The following is a 17,542-nucleotide window of genomic DNA, read 5'->3' on the forward strand; positions in this document are numbered from 1 at the left end:
ATTAAAATGCCCATTTTTGTTCATTACATATCGGATTGGGGTGCCGAAAACCTTACATTTGATCTGGTTCAACAGTGTGCACTTGACGATGGACTTTAGGTCATTGTAGAACAGTTATTCTTCCACTGGTCGCCACGGGAAAGACAATTTTACAAGTTCACCCGATAAACCTGTGGCTTAAACCAAAACAATTTTGATCTGTTTGAACTTGTGACCCTACTTTCCACCACCACTTACGAATCACTACCGAGCCTGGCACCCTTTCTGTGTTGCCTTACGCTTACTGGCTTCTTGTATATCGTCAAAAAGCAGAAGTACCGGAATGATAATACATGCCCTGATCCGAAATCAGCAACTACTTAACGAAATGCGCGGAATGTATTTAACTTCATCTCCTTGATATTCTAGGTTCATTAGGCGGTAAGAAAGGAAACCAGGGCGGTCTCCCCTGGCTACTGAAGACGTTCCCATGACATCACCCTGATCACTGACCCTGCTTACAGAGGTCTGTTTGAAGCTGGGTCCGCATCAGGACACTAACCAAACTTCCCATGGGACAAATCCTCTGTTTACCTTTCCATTTGAAGTCATCTCTTCAGATGACGTAATGGAATTACGCGGATTTTCTGCTGTAAGACATCAGACAGTTCTTACATTGTGTAGTGCTATAGGTGGTGATTCACAATCGCCACAAAGTACACACAGATCACACACAGGTCAACAAAACGCAAATCCCGACCAGTGCTTGCAGTGTAGCAAGTTGTGTGGACTTTGGATAAGAGTAGGAAATATCCTATGATTGAACCAACAGCGTGTATTTTGGGTACTGGTGAAGTCACAGTTTGTAATGACACGTTGTCTGTTGGGGTTTTCCATGATCCGCGCGCCCCCTCCGTGGTGCGTCTCCCCGTGTCCTGGACCAGGCCCAATGTTTGTGCGCCGTCTGATGTCCTCCCCTCCGCCAATCCCCGCCAGCTTCACATCTGGCTGACACGCGGGAGACCTGCTTCCACCGCCGCGTGACGTCAGGACGTGGCTTGACGGTCAACTGCGAAGCGCCCACGGGTTCTTGTAACCGCCGCCGTAGTTTCCTAAAATAAACCTGACGTTGCAGGGTTTTCCGAGGTGACCGGCCTGCCGCAGGGCGTCTCTGTGTACTTTCCCACGGGTCGGCGTCACAACCCTCACTCTCCAGCACAGAACTTTCTCTGCGCATGCGCGAATGACTATTTCAGAAATAGCTCATATTTAAGACACCCAGATGCAATGATCTCATAAGTACTCGCAAGACTTTGGACCATACACACGAGCTACATCTCTGCATCAAACCTCAACCTTGAATCAATATTGTCTGCCTGTCAGCATGTGGTCAGGCTGAATATGATAAGTGTATATATAAAGGAAGTGTCACTCGAGGTTCAGTCAAGTTGTGTAGTCTTACAGTTGTTCTGTTGTGTCTAAGTTGTATCGCAGCAGCAGTCTCACCAGTACTGGGGTACATCATACTTCTTGACTAGATATCATAGTGGTTGAAGTATCAGAATACAGCACACACGGGGCAACTACCAGGTAAGTCATGTACTGGGGCGTTTCTCCTACTGCACAAGAGTAGTTGTTTATGATGGAGGGTTTAGGTCCGACTATTATCTGCACTAGGATGTCATCAGTTTTGCCCTGTAGAAATAGCCTGCTGTACTGTGTGGGTGAACCCATGCGTACAGGCCCTGCACTAGTACTAGCTAATCATGCGTTAAGTTTTGTACAGCTCCAAAGTCTGCCTGAAGCAGATCCGATAACTGTAGATAAATATGCTCAAGTCGATGACGTCATAGAAGAAGACGTATTTACATTCTGCTCCCACTGAGAACTGAAAACGTCAACAACATGGCCATATCCTTTTATCACAAACCGTACTGGACATCCAGACATGAATTTCGACGTACCAAAATGTTTACGTATCCTTGATTTGATAAGACGTCACCGGTGCAATATGATGCAGAGATGATCAAATGAATATTCAATAGTATCACGTCCAGGCCTCAGATAACCAATGCCATAATAAACCGTTTTTATACTTAAAAAAAGAGTAATTGGTTGAGATATTGAAGGATGCAGTCGCACCCCCCGCGGAGTGGAGGAGAACTGTATCGTGTCAGCCTCGCGCCTTTATCAAGAAGGACCAGAGTTCCGTCGGAAGGAAGTTTGGGGATGTGGGTCAGAAGATGTAGGTTGTCTCTTGTGCAATTTTTGCCTTTCAATCCACGACAAGGTTGCCAAGATGAATAAGTTTTTAATTTGCCATCTTAGACCTCGCCCTTCCTAGCGGAGATGGTCTGTCTGATGTCTGGGCGGCGGAATTGCTTGTTTACACGACATGGCACGCTGACCGCGCGGTGAGGTCCCCCCGGGTAGAACCGAGTCAAGTTTAACTTGCACCGGGCAGGGAGCTGACGGGAGCTATTTTTGTGCAAGTAAGGGTTTTCTCTTGGCTATTTCCACGCGTTGAGTCTATAGATAAGCCAATGACAATTAGCACGAGCAGCACAAATCAAGTTGTAAGTCTAGAGGGCGTCCTATGGTCATTAATGGCACCTTTGGTGAGATTAAGGAGCTCTAGGTCCTTAAGATGATGTTTACTGTAATGAGTCAGCGCAGGTCAGCCGTGTCAGGCCGGGTGGTACACAAGAGGTCGTCAGCAGAGAAAGTTGTGAAAGTGTTATGACTGAGGATGTCGTCGGATTAGAAGCCATCCTGTCGTGTATGACCGCATGATCTCTCAAAAAGTGCATAGTTTAAGGCAGCGCGCTGTGTTTATTGTGATAGATTGACCTTACATTGACTGTATGTAGTCTATGTCGTGATACGTGTCAAGCCCACTACGCGATTTAAACCATGAGTCACCTCCCTCCGATAGGTGTCCTCCCCAAATTCACTTTTATGAGTTCTAACAACGACTGCCTAATGTTAATTTTTTACCATGTCTTGTAGTCTGTCCTTTTAGCGGCTTTGTACTAGCTGATTGTTTCTACTTATCCACTTCCATCACGGCGCCAAACTTATACACGAATTCAGAGTTTTGGAATTGCGGCGCCCACAACTTAAAGCTATAGTTCCAATGTTCAATGTTGTATCAAACATCGATCTTATACCTGTTTCACACCTTGTTTGGCAGCGGATGTTTACGAGACACCTGTATTTGATCCTAAAGTGCATTTTCACGCTGATGGTACCAAAAACAGTCGTGCGAAACTTTGCTTTTTTCACCTAAAAGTTTACCAATTAGAACATGCCAGTTGACTTGCGGTCATGGTGCATCTGGGTTTATGCCCATGTTTGGTTTTACCTTGGTTTTACTTCGCATTGTTCTCGATCCGGACACTACTGTGTTCAACCACCAGCTGCAGCCTTCACCTGTTTGTGGTCAAGGAGTAAACAGCAGGATCAAACAACAACAACAAAGCACCTGCCTACGTCTTTTCCGGCGCGATTTCCCTAATATTGTGATGACCATTTAAGGCTATAATTGTCGGGTTCTTAAGTACTTGTTTCGCGGACGTTGCACCGTCACTGGCCTGTTTCTTTCCTGACGTTCTGGTCTCACCCAGGGGCATTTAATCATACAGACGGACGGAAAATTCGTACCACAGAAATGTGAACTTTTCTTTCCACTAGCTTCACACCGTCTAAACGTCTTCCTGAGGAATATATGATGATGAGTAGGTTCCTGTGATGCGCTATTTCCCAACAAATGGAATTTAGATAGTTAAGAGGAAAGGAATCACACTCGTAGCGTTATTCAGATTCTTATGGTCATACGATATCATGACGGAGGGGTTTATTTTCCTTCGCCGGAAAATTAACGTGATGTGTCGATACACCCACACACCACAAAAATCTGGCGGTTGGCAGCGGTGCGTAGTCGTTGTTGTGGATGGGGAAATCCCCACTCGTACACAAGGAACTTGATTCAGCGGCGGCGGCTGGGGAGGACACCTACGATTTTGGCCGTGCCGTCTGTCGCTGCGGCCTCGCCCTCGCCCTGGCCGTACGTTTTCCGGTCCTGTCTGGGACGTTACGCCGGAGGTCAGGGGTCACGGCGTCGTGCCGTCTGCCGGCCCACACGGCAGGATCTCAGGTCAGGTGAAATGTGAGGTGTGACCGCTCTGAACCCTGGCCAGCTGATTCATCTGACTTCCTCACCACGCCAACGCTGACCAGTCTATTTTTTTGTTAACAACGCTTAAAAAAACACCTGTTGATGATATTTCTTTTCCAATTGGCGAAGGACTACATATATGGTTTGAATTAGATTACTCATCGTTAGAATGTCTCCCAGATGTTGTAAAGCTACCTTTAGAAGTTAAAAATTTCAGGTGGCGGCTTTTTTTCACCAAATCTTTGTGTCAATGTTGGACATCCTTGACCTTCTGCTGCAAAAGCGCAGTGGAGCGAGTTTAGCCTTTGCCTTTAACCGGCGTTTCACAAGTTTCCATAGTATTATTAAAGCGTCCCGGCCTGGTATGATCTTCAATCACGTGTATATACTGTACGGTTAGGGTAACTGAATATGCGTGTTTGTTTGGCCACATTCTTGGCCAGACGCGTGCGCTATGGTAAAGCGGAAGCGAGCAGGTCGAACAGGAAACGAAGAACGGAAGTGACATCATTGTTTTCTTGACGTGCAGGGGGTCGGTGCTAAACTTGGGTGCCGGGCCGCCGCTCCATGGCCCAGATATGTCAGACAGGTAGCCTACTGGGGCCGTACGTTTGATATGATACGGGGGCACGCACTTGACCCCGTCTGGACTTGTTGATCCTCTTCAAAATGCAGATAACATTACACAATAAATCATTGTTAGACAGTGGCACTCGTAGGAAGATAATATTGGTGAGGCAATAAGAATAGGGAATGTAGGAATGACTACAGTCCACTGTTCTATAGCAGCTCCCGGTACAGAGAATAAATGAGGTAGACATATATGAGAAAAGAGCATAACGTCCTGATGGCCATGTCTTATAAGTTATAACTATAGCCGTGCAATAAAACCATAGCCCGCGACCGTCGTATATCACAACAGGAAATGCCAGACCGACACGTTAAGAGAGCGTGCACGGCGGCTTTTGTTGTGGCTTGGGTTCACAGGTGACTAACAGCCACCTGCCCCAAAACGACCCGAAGTTTGTAGGCACGGTTGATAAAGGTTGCCATCCCCGCTCTGAGACCCTGATCCTTGGTAAAGCTCTCCCCGTGCATGTTGTGATGACGGACGCTCTCCATACCCGCGGAAATCTGATCACCCCAGAGCTAGAACGACCCGGGCACATGTCGCACATGTAACCTGGCAATGTGTCAGCCAACAATCGTCCAATACACTACGAGAACAATCTAATATTCTAAAGCGTAACTTTGTTTGGCTTTCGTGTTATAAAGAGGTGTCAGCTTTCCTCTCATATTAACACACCTTTCACGTTGCTGACTCCTTTCTTTACCCTGAACATTGAGTACCAGGGCTCAGAACAAATTGAGTGAAGTTATAACCTGTACAGCCCGATGTCAATAATAACCGTCTTATCTGTCGCTGTGCCAGTGACACTTGCCCCGAGATGTCAATATGTCCTAAATATGGACAGAGTCAAAGCTCTGTGTATGTGTATGGTCAAATGTCGTCACGGGCAGATTACCAAAACAGTTCCTCAGACATAACTTCAGAAGGTAACAGGCTACAGTCAGGGAAGGTCAGCCGTCCGTGGGTGCCGCCGACGTTACCGCCTCGTCCCGCTGAGACCGGCGGCGGCTCGCCCGCTGATCCCCCGATGAACCTACGGTAAACCGGTAAATTAGCTTTTCACATGTCGAGAAAATTCTCGCCATCCATTAAGCGATGTTGTGTCTGCCACCTAGTTAAATTAGCTCAGAGTAAACGCCGATGTATTTTTGGTTAGTTAAAAAGCCGAGTAAAATTTGTAGTGTGGTCTGGCTTCCATTATATCTAGAAGGACTTAGTAGTTTCAAGGCTTGAAGCCAATTCGTAGGAAACCGTCTTCAGATAAATACACACGCCCTTTACTACGCGGAAGTAGGCTAGCCTGCCCCAATGTGACTATGTTCTTGTCGTCCAATGTAATCGGTGACATGTATTTCCTGAATTGTCATGTCACCTCAAAGTTCACCGTGTACTCTTATCTAAAACACCTGGGTGCTGAGCGTGGTAAGTCCCGAGGGAAAGCACCGCGGTTTGTTTTATGAGTTCAAGTTGAACGTAGGATCGTGATATATGATCTGCCTCTGTCCCATGGCTTTTTCAGGCGTCTATATGGATGTGTTTTGTTTGAAATTCCGTCAGCCTGCCCTTTTTGTACGGCACGAAGTCCAGTTATTTTAGTGCTACAGAAGGTCTGGTTACTGGAGCGGCCTGGAGGCGACCTGACTTCACAGTACGCGTAGCGTGGTTCACTGTCAAGGCCAGTAACTCACAGACCAACCAAATCGCACCGGGGAAGGGGGCGGTTCGAATGTTTAAGACTGGGCGTTCCCGGATCGATGACTTAAAACAGGAAAGCTTGATCACTTTCCCTGTAACGAGGAACGTTTGATTTATTTTTCCTTTATTTTGTTTCCCTAGGGATTGCACTGAGTAACGTGAAGTAAACATAAACATTCCAAATTAGTCTATATCCGCAACGAAAGGAGAAAAGGGAAGTTTCGTCACTTCAGTTCTATTCAGGTCTATAAGTGGCTTTAATTCTCTCTCAGCTGCCAGGATTGGAGGACGAGCTTTGGAAGTTTTGGTCCTAACGTCATTATTTGTCAACAGACGGCGCTCGCCCCCGCAAATGCCCTAGTGTAGCCCGCGCCGTCGGAGTTGCCCACGTCGATCGGTTCTACTCACGTTACACCCCCGACTTGTCTCGTACAGCCAGTGAGTAACGGCCCAGTCCACTTCCAGGAGATGGTTTATAAGTCGTGTCTTTGTCGGCGAGGAGCTAGTCTGGCTTAGACACTTGTAGGATGCACTGTTGCAGGACCACAGTGTTTTAGTAGGCAGCGCTCCCGTCAAGTGGTATTGTCTACATCAGTAGTGGTCTCTCAACACGACTAATACATAATATCATAAAACATAACATTCCCCTGTTTCCAGAGCTGACGACCGCGGGCGGCGCTACGGACTGGGAGCAGAGCGGAGCTGCAGTCTGTGTTTGTTGGCAGCTTTTCAAGAGCGTCAGGACCTTCCTGCCTTCTTGTCGTGGACCGGCACGTGTAGAGGGGCTCGTCAGCGTTTAGCGTGCTGCGTGTAGGGACACAAGACTGCGAGATGCGCCCGCTGGTAGGGTACATGTTCTCGGGACTAGTTCTGCTGAACGCCGTGGTCTCCTCGTCGGCGAACTGCCGCCTGGACATAGGGGAGTACAAGAAGAGGAGAATACACGCAGTGAAGGGACAGATTCTCAGCAAACTGGGGATGAGCGATTCTCCTACAGACCCGGGCCCCGCGGAGACACCAGACGATATCATAGCTGTGTACAATCAGACCAGAGACTTGCTGGCAGAGCAGAGTCGCCAGCGGGAGGAGCTATGCACAGACTGGGTCAAAGAAGAGTACTATGGCCGGACAGTAACAAGATTCCCATTGGTGCCAGATTGGCCGTCTAAAGGTAGGCATGTTCTACTTGTCTTCTACAGTGTCTGTATTGTGTGGTGTTTATGTCTGTTGCTTGATATGTGCAAATAAGGCTGCAAAAACGTTGGTATAGCGACCAGACTCTTAGTTTCGAGCAGGCTTCCATTACATCTGTAACCATTTCAATAGCGACGGGAAATACCGCGCAATCCTAAACCATTCCAGTCCGTGTTGCCGTCCGAGTCAATCATGTTGGTGAGTTATCACGCCGTGTGTTTGATTCTTGAGATAAGGAAGATCTAGGGAAATCAGGATCGCCGATAACTCAGGACAGCCTGCATGGGTCAGCGCCCGGCGGGTCGCCCTACAAAAATCGCTTTTATAGACGTCGACGCGCCTGTCTCCTCAAGGGGAGGCGTCCTGCAGGCTTCAAGTTCAATGTCAAGTTGCATACCTCTGGTAGTTCCCACAGACTTGTTTTCCTTGCGACAAAATTCCGTTAAGAATAGTGAACAAAGTTCCTTATAATTTCTACACGCTAAAGTTGCGTCTCTCCGTTCCTGATTTATGAGTTTAAAAGGAGCTACAGCTGTCGAAAAGACTGTCCAACGTGTCTAGCCTGACTAAACAACTTCTCAAGCTGTAAACCATCAAGATAAGTGACGTCATGATGGAACTGTGAACCCGGGTTCACAAATCCACTGCGCTGGCCTGTCCGAGTCCCACGGCGATGTATTAGTGTATATTAGACGGATCATTGTTACTTAGTCAAAGAAAAGTCAGGACCCGGACTGCCGGGCTGGATGACTGTCGTTCCGGCCGCAGAACTAGCGACCAGCCACTTCAAGGCTGACCGGGAATGCCCACCGGAAAGGGCAGATTTCTCAACCCGGCAAATCGATCGACGAAAACATCTGTACTGGCAATCAAACGCACTGTATACTCAGCAGCGTGGCGACTGTCAATCTTCTCGTGTTTGACTGAGCCTGTCGTGTAAATGATCGAGATCCCGTCTTTGTCAAGCTAGTGAATTGAAGCAATTCGAAGGCCTTTCTTTACAATAATCTAATATACATCAAGCAGGCTTCAGACTAAACCAACTTATCTTGCCCGAGGCGAAACTGGTACTTCCAAAGATGAAAACAGCTCTTTTTAACCCACGCATGAGACGAGCTTTAGCTTCGGAAGGCGAAAGTCATCCTTGCAGAACGTTTATTTACTTCTCGGCATTAGGAGCTGTTTGAGAGCTGTTATCAGCAGCAGGTCCAAATGGTTTCATGCTGAGATCGGGATCCGCATCATTGGCGGCGGGGAAGTCCGTTATTTCCTTTGGTGGGTTTAAATAGGTTCGTATTAACTGAGAAGACTCTAATAGCCTGTTGCAATGAAGTAGATTTGACGCTTCAAAGAGATTTCCGATTCCCTTATAGGCATCCGTGATATATAAGACGGGTGATATGTGATGGTCAAGTTGGCTTCAATCCATCCTCGGAAATCCCCCTCCCCTCAGGCGGAAAAACCGCTGCAGGACCGGGTTCAAGTTTATCCCTCGGGTTTGTTATAATCCTTGTTGGAGTTTGGGGAAACGGAATGGACCAATTTCAAGTACGCTTCACGGGGAAAATGATTGTGATATAAAATCTATCTGCCCAGATGCCTCTAGTCGATAAGATGAACAGGTAGCTTATACCAACAGGTACACGTGAGGTAGTAGTTCATACATCAAAAGTTTTAAGCCTGCCACAGTGTCATTTTGTTGCCCACATGTCTTCTCTGGTGTACGAAAAAGGTAAAACCACAAGGATCTAACAAAAACATTGGACCGGTACAAAAAGATGCATGTCTACGTGCTGCTGCATGTAGTGGAGGTTGAGGGTTGTTCTTTGAAGTCATTAAGATGCCTGCCTTATCGGCGTCATCTGAAAGTCCGCGACAAAGGACCTAAAGGTCAGTCGGATGCCCTACATAAGAGAGAGCTGACGTAAACAATCAAGTGCAGGCGCCCTTTTGTCCTTGTAAACTCGTGGCAGATTTGTCCTGCAGTAAGATATCAAGTTGTTGGAGCCTTTTCATGATAACTCCCGCGTCATCGTCTTCGACACATTGCCCTAAAAGTGGCAAAGTGCAGCGCACACTCTCTTATAGTCTGGACACCGGCCTTGTTCGGCCTAAGCCGCTATCTCTATGGGCTAAAGCTGAACGAGAACAGTATCCAGGCTAACACAGTCAGTCTTAATGGAAACAAACACAGAAGGTGATCATGAGCGGCCATGTTGTGCCCTCGGTGATACCGGACAGACGTTCGTACTGCTCAGTACATGCCCTATAACACATACCTGTCTACACCATGCAGGTGAACAAGTTTATTTCTCCATAGCACTTCACTTCTCTCTCTAGTGGACAGTCGATCAACACGACTCGGACAAACGTCGCCTCGAGCCACACGCTCTTGATCTGTTGCACTGCTTGAAACTGTCATTACCTTTGGATACTTACAAATGTATGACAAGTTACAAAAACAACAAACACGACATGACGCCAACCTGCTCTATGGCTGGTGCAGAGACGCAGGTAGATGTCGTCAGAAGTCAGGAGGAAACAGGAAAAGTTTGATTCCATCTCACAGTGCGGTATCGAGAACAAAAAAGCGGCGCTTGCCAAGATAACCGCAAGTTTTGGGGTAAACTTTTGCCGTTGTTTATAAAGTTGGAAAGAAACAAAAGCTGGAAGTACTTAAAGTAGACGCCATTCCTAGTGAAACAGTAAACACAGACATTCGCTCGTGTCTCCACCCGTTAAACGTTGTAGATTTATATTTCTCTTTATGGACCCACAGCAGATAGGTCTGCGTCGTGCCCGGCAAGGTTGTGAGGAATAAGAAAACACGAGTCTCATGTTCCTGCGTTCGGAATGACAGGGCCCAGCTGGAGACGAGTGTATGAACTTGCACACAGTTTACAAAATAATACCTCAATCCCGACCCGTTCTGTCAGAAATCCGACCAATACATCAACCACGCTGCAGTCGGCTCTCGAGATTTTTAAGTAGATTCTCAGCGTTAATGGGGTTGTACGGGTGGGAACGGCGTGCCAGCGCACAGTCTGGACCCGAATTGGCAACAACTTTTGTCAGCGGCTTAGGAAGGCAGACTATGCGATCGAAACTTATATAGGTACAGACAAGCGATCGCTCAATTTCCAGGCATGTGAAGAATCTCAGAAGGCCAGCAGGTTAACAGCCAAGAATTCCGCCCAAACATCAGGTGGCCCGCAGAGACGTCACCTGCGCGTGTGCCAGACTCACAAAAACGGGATCTCGTTTCAGCTTCATCCCCACTGATCAAAGTTAACCTCGTTCTATCTGAGTATCTGTGAATCTTGACGACTTGAGCAGCCCCTGTCAAAGATCGTTAAGTCTCCGGGAAGTTCTCCCCTCGTCTCGCATACAAGCGTTGATGGGGGATCTGCGACTTAAGGCTTTAGAAATGACGTGCATAACTCTATGTACGTATATAAACATAATTAGACTTCTGCATTTCTCCATCTAAGTCTGCCGAGAGCCTTGCTGCCCTTTCCTTTAGACTTGGATTTCTGGCTACGTAAACGAGCAGACATTAAAAACTAGTCTGACTTGACAAATTATGAGTCAATATGAGAAAGCGTGGTTTATCTGTGATCAGAAATCAATTTTAGTCATCTCGCAGTGTGACTGTAGCCACCCCTCACACTCATCAGATGAGAACTCCTGAGGCAGCAGCCGGCTGGCCGCTGGGGGGCGCTGACCCTGCCCTCAGACGTGACGGCCTGCCAAGACTCCGCATCAGCCACCTTCCGCACGACCTATACAGCACAACCACAGGTCTAAGGATGAGTCAAAATTTCCAATAATTATTTGGAAGGAAGGAAATAAGAGCGGATGATGAGCCAAACTGTCGAAATGTCAAGTGAATCGCCTCCAAAATTGCTATATCCTTTAGGTCGTGAGTTGGCGCCCAAAATATCTGATCTCTGTGTATTTTTGGATATCTGTCTGATTGCCAAGTATAGACGAGTTTGAAAGGTTTATCTGCAGCTGCCAGGTTCTCTGCACAGGAGATGCGCGGCAGATGGGCAGAAGCGGATATTTGGGTCAGGAGAGGAAACATGCTCCGCCCGACATTTAGAAGACGTCGCCGCAAAAGAAATCGTCCGTCTGAATCATGACCCCATCCAAAGGCACACCGTCCACACTCGGCAATGATAAAAAGAACCGTGGATCACTCACGGTCCTGGTGTGTTTCCGTGCGGGGTCTCAGGAGAGGATTGTCATGTTTCAATCACGCTATCAGTTCATACCATAAATCACATGATTATACAATCACATCCTCTGATGACTAGCCCTAACTGGCTCTGAGAGAAGGTCATTGCCTTGGTCGCACCTCCCCTACTGTTACTGTTACTGTTCCATTGTTGAGTTCAGAACAGCCAAATTACCGAAATAAACGTCGATACGGGTCCATTCTACTTTTTTCTAGATGTAGTTGTCACGTTTTCTTGTCAAGACAGATCGATATTAGGGGAACGTCAGACGACTCTTTCGTGACGTCATGTTCAAGTTCAAGTTTTCTGACCTTGACAGAAGACCTGTCCACTGGGGGACATCTTCTCTGTTGTTGTGTAACCATGTTTACTGTTGTTGCATTCTTCTGTAGTCTAGACGACCCCTCACGGCCACCGATTGTCCAGACAGAGCAGCAGAATACACAGACAGTCAGCTTACAGACTGTGCGATGGACTTTTCTTTGCGTTAAATTGTACGGAATGTTAAAATTCCATATATTCGACAGTGAGACACATCATATGGAAAACGAAAATTCCTAATGAACAACAATAGCACTTACTTGGGCCCGAAATGCCAAGTAGCAACAACAACAAATGATCCCATTTTATTGGGCGTCCAGCTCGAAAAAAAAGACGGCCCAGTTTTGGTAACACAAATCCTGTGCTTGTTAAGGACGAGTGTAGAATAGTATATATATATTGCCGGTTTTTTTTTGCATCATCTTATGACGTATTATGAGTTAACCTTATCCTTGCGCCTTTTCTCGCCTTTGCTACAGGAAATGCGTACACAAGCATCCGGCTGGAGAAGCGATTCTCACAGTTCTTCAAGTTTGACGTCCAGTCGTTGTATCAGAATGTGTCTGAGGTCACAGAGGCAGAACTTAGAATTTATCAGGTGAGCCACCTATCTCGCACATCATTGAAATGATACTTGTCATCTTTTTTAAATGATACTTACTTCAAGAAAAATTCAAAGATGAGAAGAAACACACAGGTACACGTGGTTTCCAGTTATCCTTTCGTGTAGGGGTGAGCTTCAGTTGTCAAACCTCTGAGCATCAAAGAACCCAACACACTCATCAAGACCCCGTCATAGTGCTTGGCTGAAAACTCAAGCTGTAGCGGAGCCGCATTGCACTTCTAGCGAGACGAATAAAAGCGTCATACCCCATTCCAGTTGTGGATGACTGCTTTTTTTCTCCGGCTCAAGGCGATTTTGACTCACGGGAATTTTCAACCAAATCTCTCGGTCTTCATCAGCTATCTGGCCTAGGTACTGTAGACAGGTGATTTTTCGTGTGAAGTTTCCTTGAGTTGGAGGACAGTTTAATTTGTCACTATGTAAAATCGACTAAGATGAACCTCCATGATTTACCTTGCCGTTCCAGGTTGCCAACCCTACAGCGGACCTCCCCGAGCAGCGCATCGAGCTGCACCAGCTGCTGCCGCCCGTGAACGGCAAGGGCAGTCCCCGGCAGCGTTACCTGGGCAGCAAGTTGGTGAAGACCCGCGCGAAGGGCTGGCTCAGCTTCGACATCACCAACACAGTCAGGGAGTGGCTCCTCAAAACAGGTACTCATCCGTTACTCTCCTTACTCATTCCATCTGTCACGCATCACGTCATCCCACGTCATATCTCTCCATTCCTCTCTTCATCTATCCATCCATCCATCCATCCATCCATTCATTCATTCATCCATCCATTCATCCATCCATCCATCCATCCTTTCATCCATCCATCCATCCGTCCGTCCATCCACCCATCCTTTCATCCATCCATCCTTTCATCCATCCATCCATCCTTCAATCCATCCTTCAATCAATCAATCCATCCATCCATCCTTCCATCCATCCATCCATCCATTCATTTTCACCTGCATACAGCTGTGAGAAGTTCACACAGATCCCATTTCTCCTCGTCTCTTTGCCTTCCCCCAAAGAAACCAGTGTAAATATTTGGACCTTTGCTAGGAGTTTTCTCTGATGTTATGAGAAGGGGTCAGATAGAACACGGCGCGACTGGTTCAGATATTTACTTCGTGCTCTAATGTGTGTAGTGTTCGCTGACAATGTCCACTAGACTTCTCTCGTTGATGAGCCAAACGTTGCGACGCAAACCAAGATGGATACATGGCTGTGTTAAAACAGCGGATCGTGTGGAGGAAGAACACATTGATCGCATCCTTCTGATCGCCCCCTCTCCCCTAACACAAGATTGTGTTTCTTGTACACGTTCATCCGGCACGTTGATCAAGTACAGTCCCATTTCTGGGAACTTGTCGCATCACCGATGCCCAACCATGACCTTGCGTGGATTTACGACATGTGAGATAACTGCCATGGCTACGGGAACACTCCCAGTAAATTAATCTTGGCCTTGTCTCTGGACACTGTCAAAGCCGATGCTGCTAAAACGATATGTCAAAACACGACAAAGGACTCGTGCAAACTGACGACACTTTGAATAAATGTCATTATGTAAAATGGGATGCTTGCCAAGTGTGGCGAAGCACTAGTGGTGCTCGAAGCAGACTTCGTTTACTGACACAGATTAAAATTCCTGAATTGAATTGAATTGCTGTCGTTGAGTTCATGAACGTAGCTTGATTTCCGATAAACGGTTTTCTCTGATCATATAGAGTTAGATCAAGTAGTTAGATATGTACCTGCTGCGACCACAAGTTACGACGGCGAAGTTTTGTGCCATAAAATACCGACAGTCGACGCTTGCGGCCATATAAAACACCGTCACCTATTAAGTATATTTGTTGCCAAACTTGGTGGTTTGTGGTATTGCTTTGGTGACCAGACGGTAGATCCGGCAAAAGCCACCGTTAACGCCATTGTCATCAGCGCCACGACAGACTCAAAGGAGCGGTCCGGAGCGGCCTTCAAAGCCGGGAGGAAGACGTGATGTCAGGGGCGTGGAGACGAAGTATTCTCGAAATGTTTTTGAACTGTCCGTACAGGTGTAATGTCGTCAACACTCGGCACCGTTGGATGAGCTGGAATGTCGCTTCTGACGTACTTGAGATGACAAGACGCAGTGAACGTAGGGTCATCACCTGGTCTCGTATTTTCCTTCTCCCCGCAAAAACCAACAAATGTCACGGTACAATTTGTTTACGGCTATCACGGTGCTGAGTGGCATGTGTGAGAATGGTCTCCGTTACATAATGTTATCATTCCTACAGAGTTCCAAGAATACCCCGACTTCCCAACTTGTTTTATTGTTTTGCACCAAGAAGTGGTAAAAACAACTGAAAAGTTGCCACAACACATGCGGTATGATTCCAGCAGAACTGTGCGTATAACAACTGTATATACACATGCTGCTGTACACTGTAAGTTGTTAGGAAGTTGGCAAGTTAGCAACTTAACCTCCTTGGTAGAAGTCCAAAATCTAGCAAACGGCCGTTTCTCGTCCTTTTTCTGTTTCACTCTTTTATCAATACCGGAAATGCCGAAAAGACCATTTTCATTCTTGACCTTGCTACGGCCGCCACCATATGAAATTAGAGATGCCAAGGTTTTTTCTCCAAGGCCTTTTTTATTCGTCTGGCAATTTGTCAGATGAACGTGACCCTGTCGTGACGACATGGCAAGGCGTTCATAGATCAACACGGCATTTTGATTACATGTGATCTGGAGTTACTTAGCGTCTTGTACAGCAGTCAGTGTCAGAGATGTACAACAATAAATACACGTAGCAGAAAATTACATTGCGCGACCGAAGGATCGTTGTGAGAGATGAAGAAAGTCACTCTTCTTCAAAACACAGTTACCATCGGGAGGCAAAAGCCGTGCACGTTCAATGCGCCGTCACTAACACAGTGTACCACGAAATTAGAACAGTTGTAGCCTGTTGTAGCCAGTTGTAGCCATTTCTACTGAAGCTTGCTGTTTCGAAGCTTTCTATATTGGATATGGTTGATAGGCGGTATATATGTGCGCCTCTTTCAGCTGACAGGACCATTTGAAGTTCGATGGGTAGCACGTACAAGTACATGTACAGCCACACATAAGAACTTGATAGCAGCAGTTGTAATGTATAGCGACATTTAGTAACAGGTGTATAGGATTACTACTAGTTTGCTCTTTCCTGCGCTATAATCGGTATTTGCTCAACCTGAGGAAGAAATATGGCCAAGAAATATAAACAGAAGGCCCAATAGGCAAGATGTGACCTTATCGTCTATTTGGCTTCCTTGTGTGTTTTTGCTTTTTTTTTTGGCGATTTATCGACGGTCTTGTCTCCTTGTAGACAACAACCTGGGCCTGGAGCTGACGGTGCACTGCCTCGGGCGGACGTTCGACGCCATCGCGGGGGAGCTGACTTCAGACACGCCGGAGACCCTGCAGACCTTCATAGCAGGTGAGCCTCAGCTGTAAGGAAGTAAGCTCCAAATTATACCTGTCACTTCAGCTCTTTTCCAACTGAGTAGGCAAATCAAAGGGGCGCCTTGGGGTATGGCGTATGTCGTGGAAACTGTAACTTTGCTAAACTGGACAGCTCTAAGGTTGTTCTTGGCGTGCAGATGTTTCCTGTAGGGTGCATTTTTACCGATACCGTATCTTAAAACAGGCGGAGTGCGAAACACTATCAACTGACAGGAAACTATGATGAAAGTCGTGTTATTAGGCTATATGTTTCATCTGAGGTAAGCAGACGACATATCCGTCTGAAGCACCCACTTATCCGTTTGGTAATGCCGAACATCCCTTCAATTGGTCCCAAACACGATATGGACACGGCACAAAAGGCCTGGGTATAACTCACAGTGTTTGAAGATATCCGACATGGCTACAATAGGATATACGTAAGTTACAAGTGTCATAACACACAAGCCCTTCCGGCCAGCCGTCCCAGCCCGCAATCATTCCGTCCCGTATCACAAACCGCCAAATAACAGACCGACACACGGGCAGCGGCAGGCGGAACATAGAAGCATAAGCCCAGAGAAAGATAGCTTCCCCCAAAGTATTTCCGATAAACCAACGACAAAACCGGCCTTTTGAAAAGTCTGACATGATTGAATATCAAAGAAACCACATCAGTGAATGAGTGTAAGACGAGAAACCTGGGCCATCCGGTGGCTTAGGATGTGAAGAGAGCCGGGCTCCTGTTGGCATATGGGCCTCTTATGGTCCGGTGTTTCCACGTTATTGCAATAAAGATCACGTGCAAGAATGTGAATACGCATCAACCAGGAGGCGGTGGAAAAGAATCGCCAGTTACACAGCACGGAAAAACTACAGAAAAACAGGAGAAAGTTGCCGCAGGTTGTTAGATATCAGTCCGAATTGGCCGAATTCGTTCTTCTTTTAATGCGCCATTTATTGACATTTATTGACATTTATTTGCCCGATTCCTTAGAAATGACATCACTTCACAAGTTTATGAAAAAGAGGTCTGTCCTCGCGGCTGTCAGAGGTGCGCAGGCGCAGAGGGAGGGGGGGGGGATAAAACCGTTATCAGTTGCCCGGGGCAGCCCGGTCATTACCCAAGTATGCAACGAGCGTGAAATGTGCCCAATTTTGGGGACGTATGTCTTCTTCCAGAGGGTGTAGCAGGTGGGGGCGGGGCGCAGAATGCCCCCC

At 46.9% G+C, this 17,542-nt stretch overlaps 1 protein-coding gene across 6 annotated transcripts in view; it reads left to right on the forward strand.

Moving 5' to 3' along the window:
- Nucleotides 1–1,461: 1,461 nt before the first annotated feature.
- LOC109472278 (transforming growth factor beta-2-like) overlaps nucleotides 1,462–17,542 on the forward strand; it is a 20,057-nt gene continuing 3,976 nt past the window's right edge. For 2 of the 6 annotated variants that reach the window (XM_019771944.1, XM_019771950.1), the window contains exons 1-5: nucleotides 3,984–4,135; nucleotides 7,140–7,653; nucleotides 12,718–12,836; nucleotides 13,330–13,513; nucleotides 16,206–16,316. In XM_019771944.1, the coding sequence (XP_019627503.1) occupies nucleotides 7,314–7,653; nucleotides 12,718–12,836; nucleotides 13,330–13,513; nucleotides 16,206–16,316 (754 nt within the window). In that variant the 5' untranslated portion in view covers nucleotides 3,984–4,135; nucleotides 7,140–7,313. Of the gene's footprint in view, nucleotides 1,570–2,450; nucleotides 2,472–3,983; nucleotides 4,136–5,707; nucleotides 5,826–6,658; nucleotides 6,921–7,139; nucleotides 7,654–12,717; nucleotides 12,837–13,329; nucleotides 13,514–16,205; nucleotides 16,317–17,542 lie in introns of those variants that run through there. The other 4 variants (XM_019771948.1, XM_019771949.1, XM_019771947.1 and 1 more) reach the window with 4 other exon arrangements.

This window comes from Branchiostoma belcheri, unplaced genomic scaffold (assembly GCF_001625305.1).
Source record: "Branchiostoma belcheri isolate BF01 breed outbred unplaced genomic scaffold, Haploidv18h27 scaffold27, whole genome shotgun sequence".
NCBI classification, from domain to species: domain Eukaryota; kingdom Metazoa; phylum Chordata; class Leptocardii; order Amphioxiformes; family Branchiostomatidae; genus Branchiostoma; species Branchiostoma belcheri.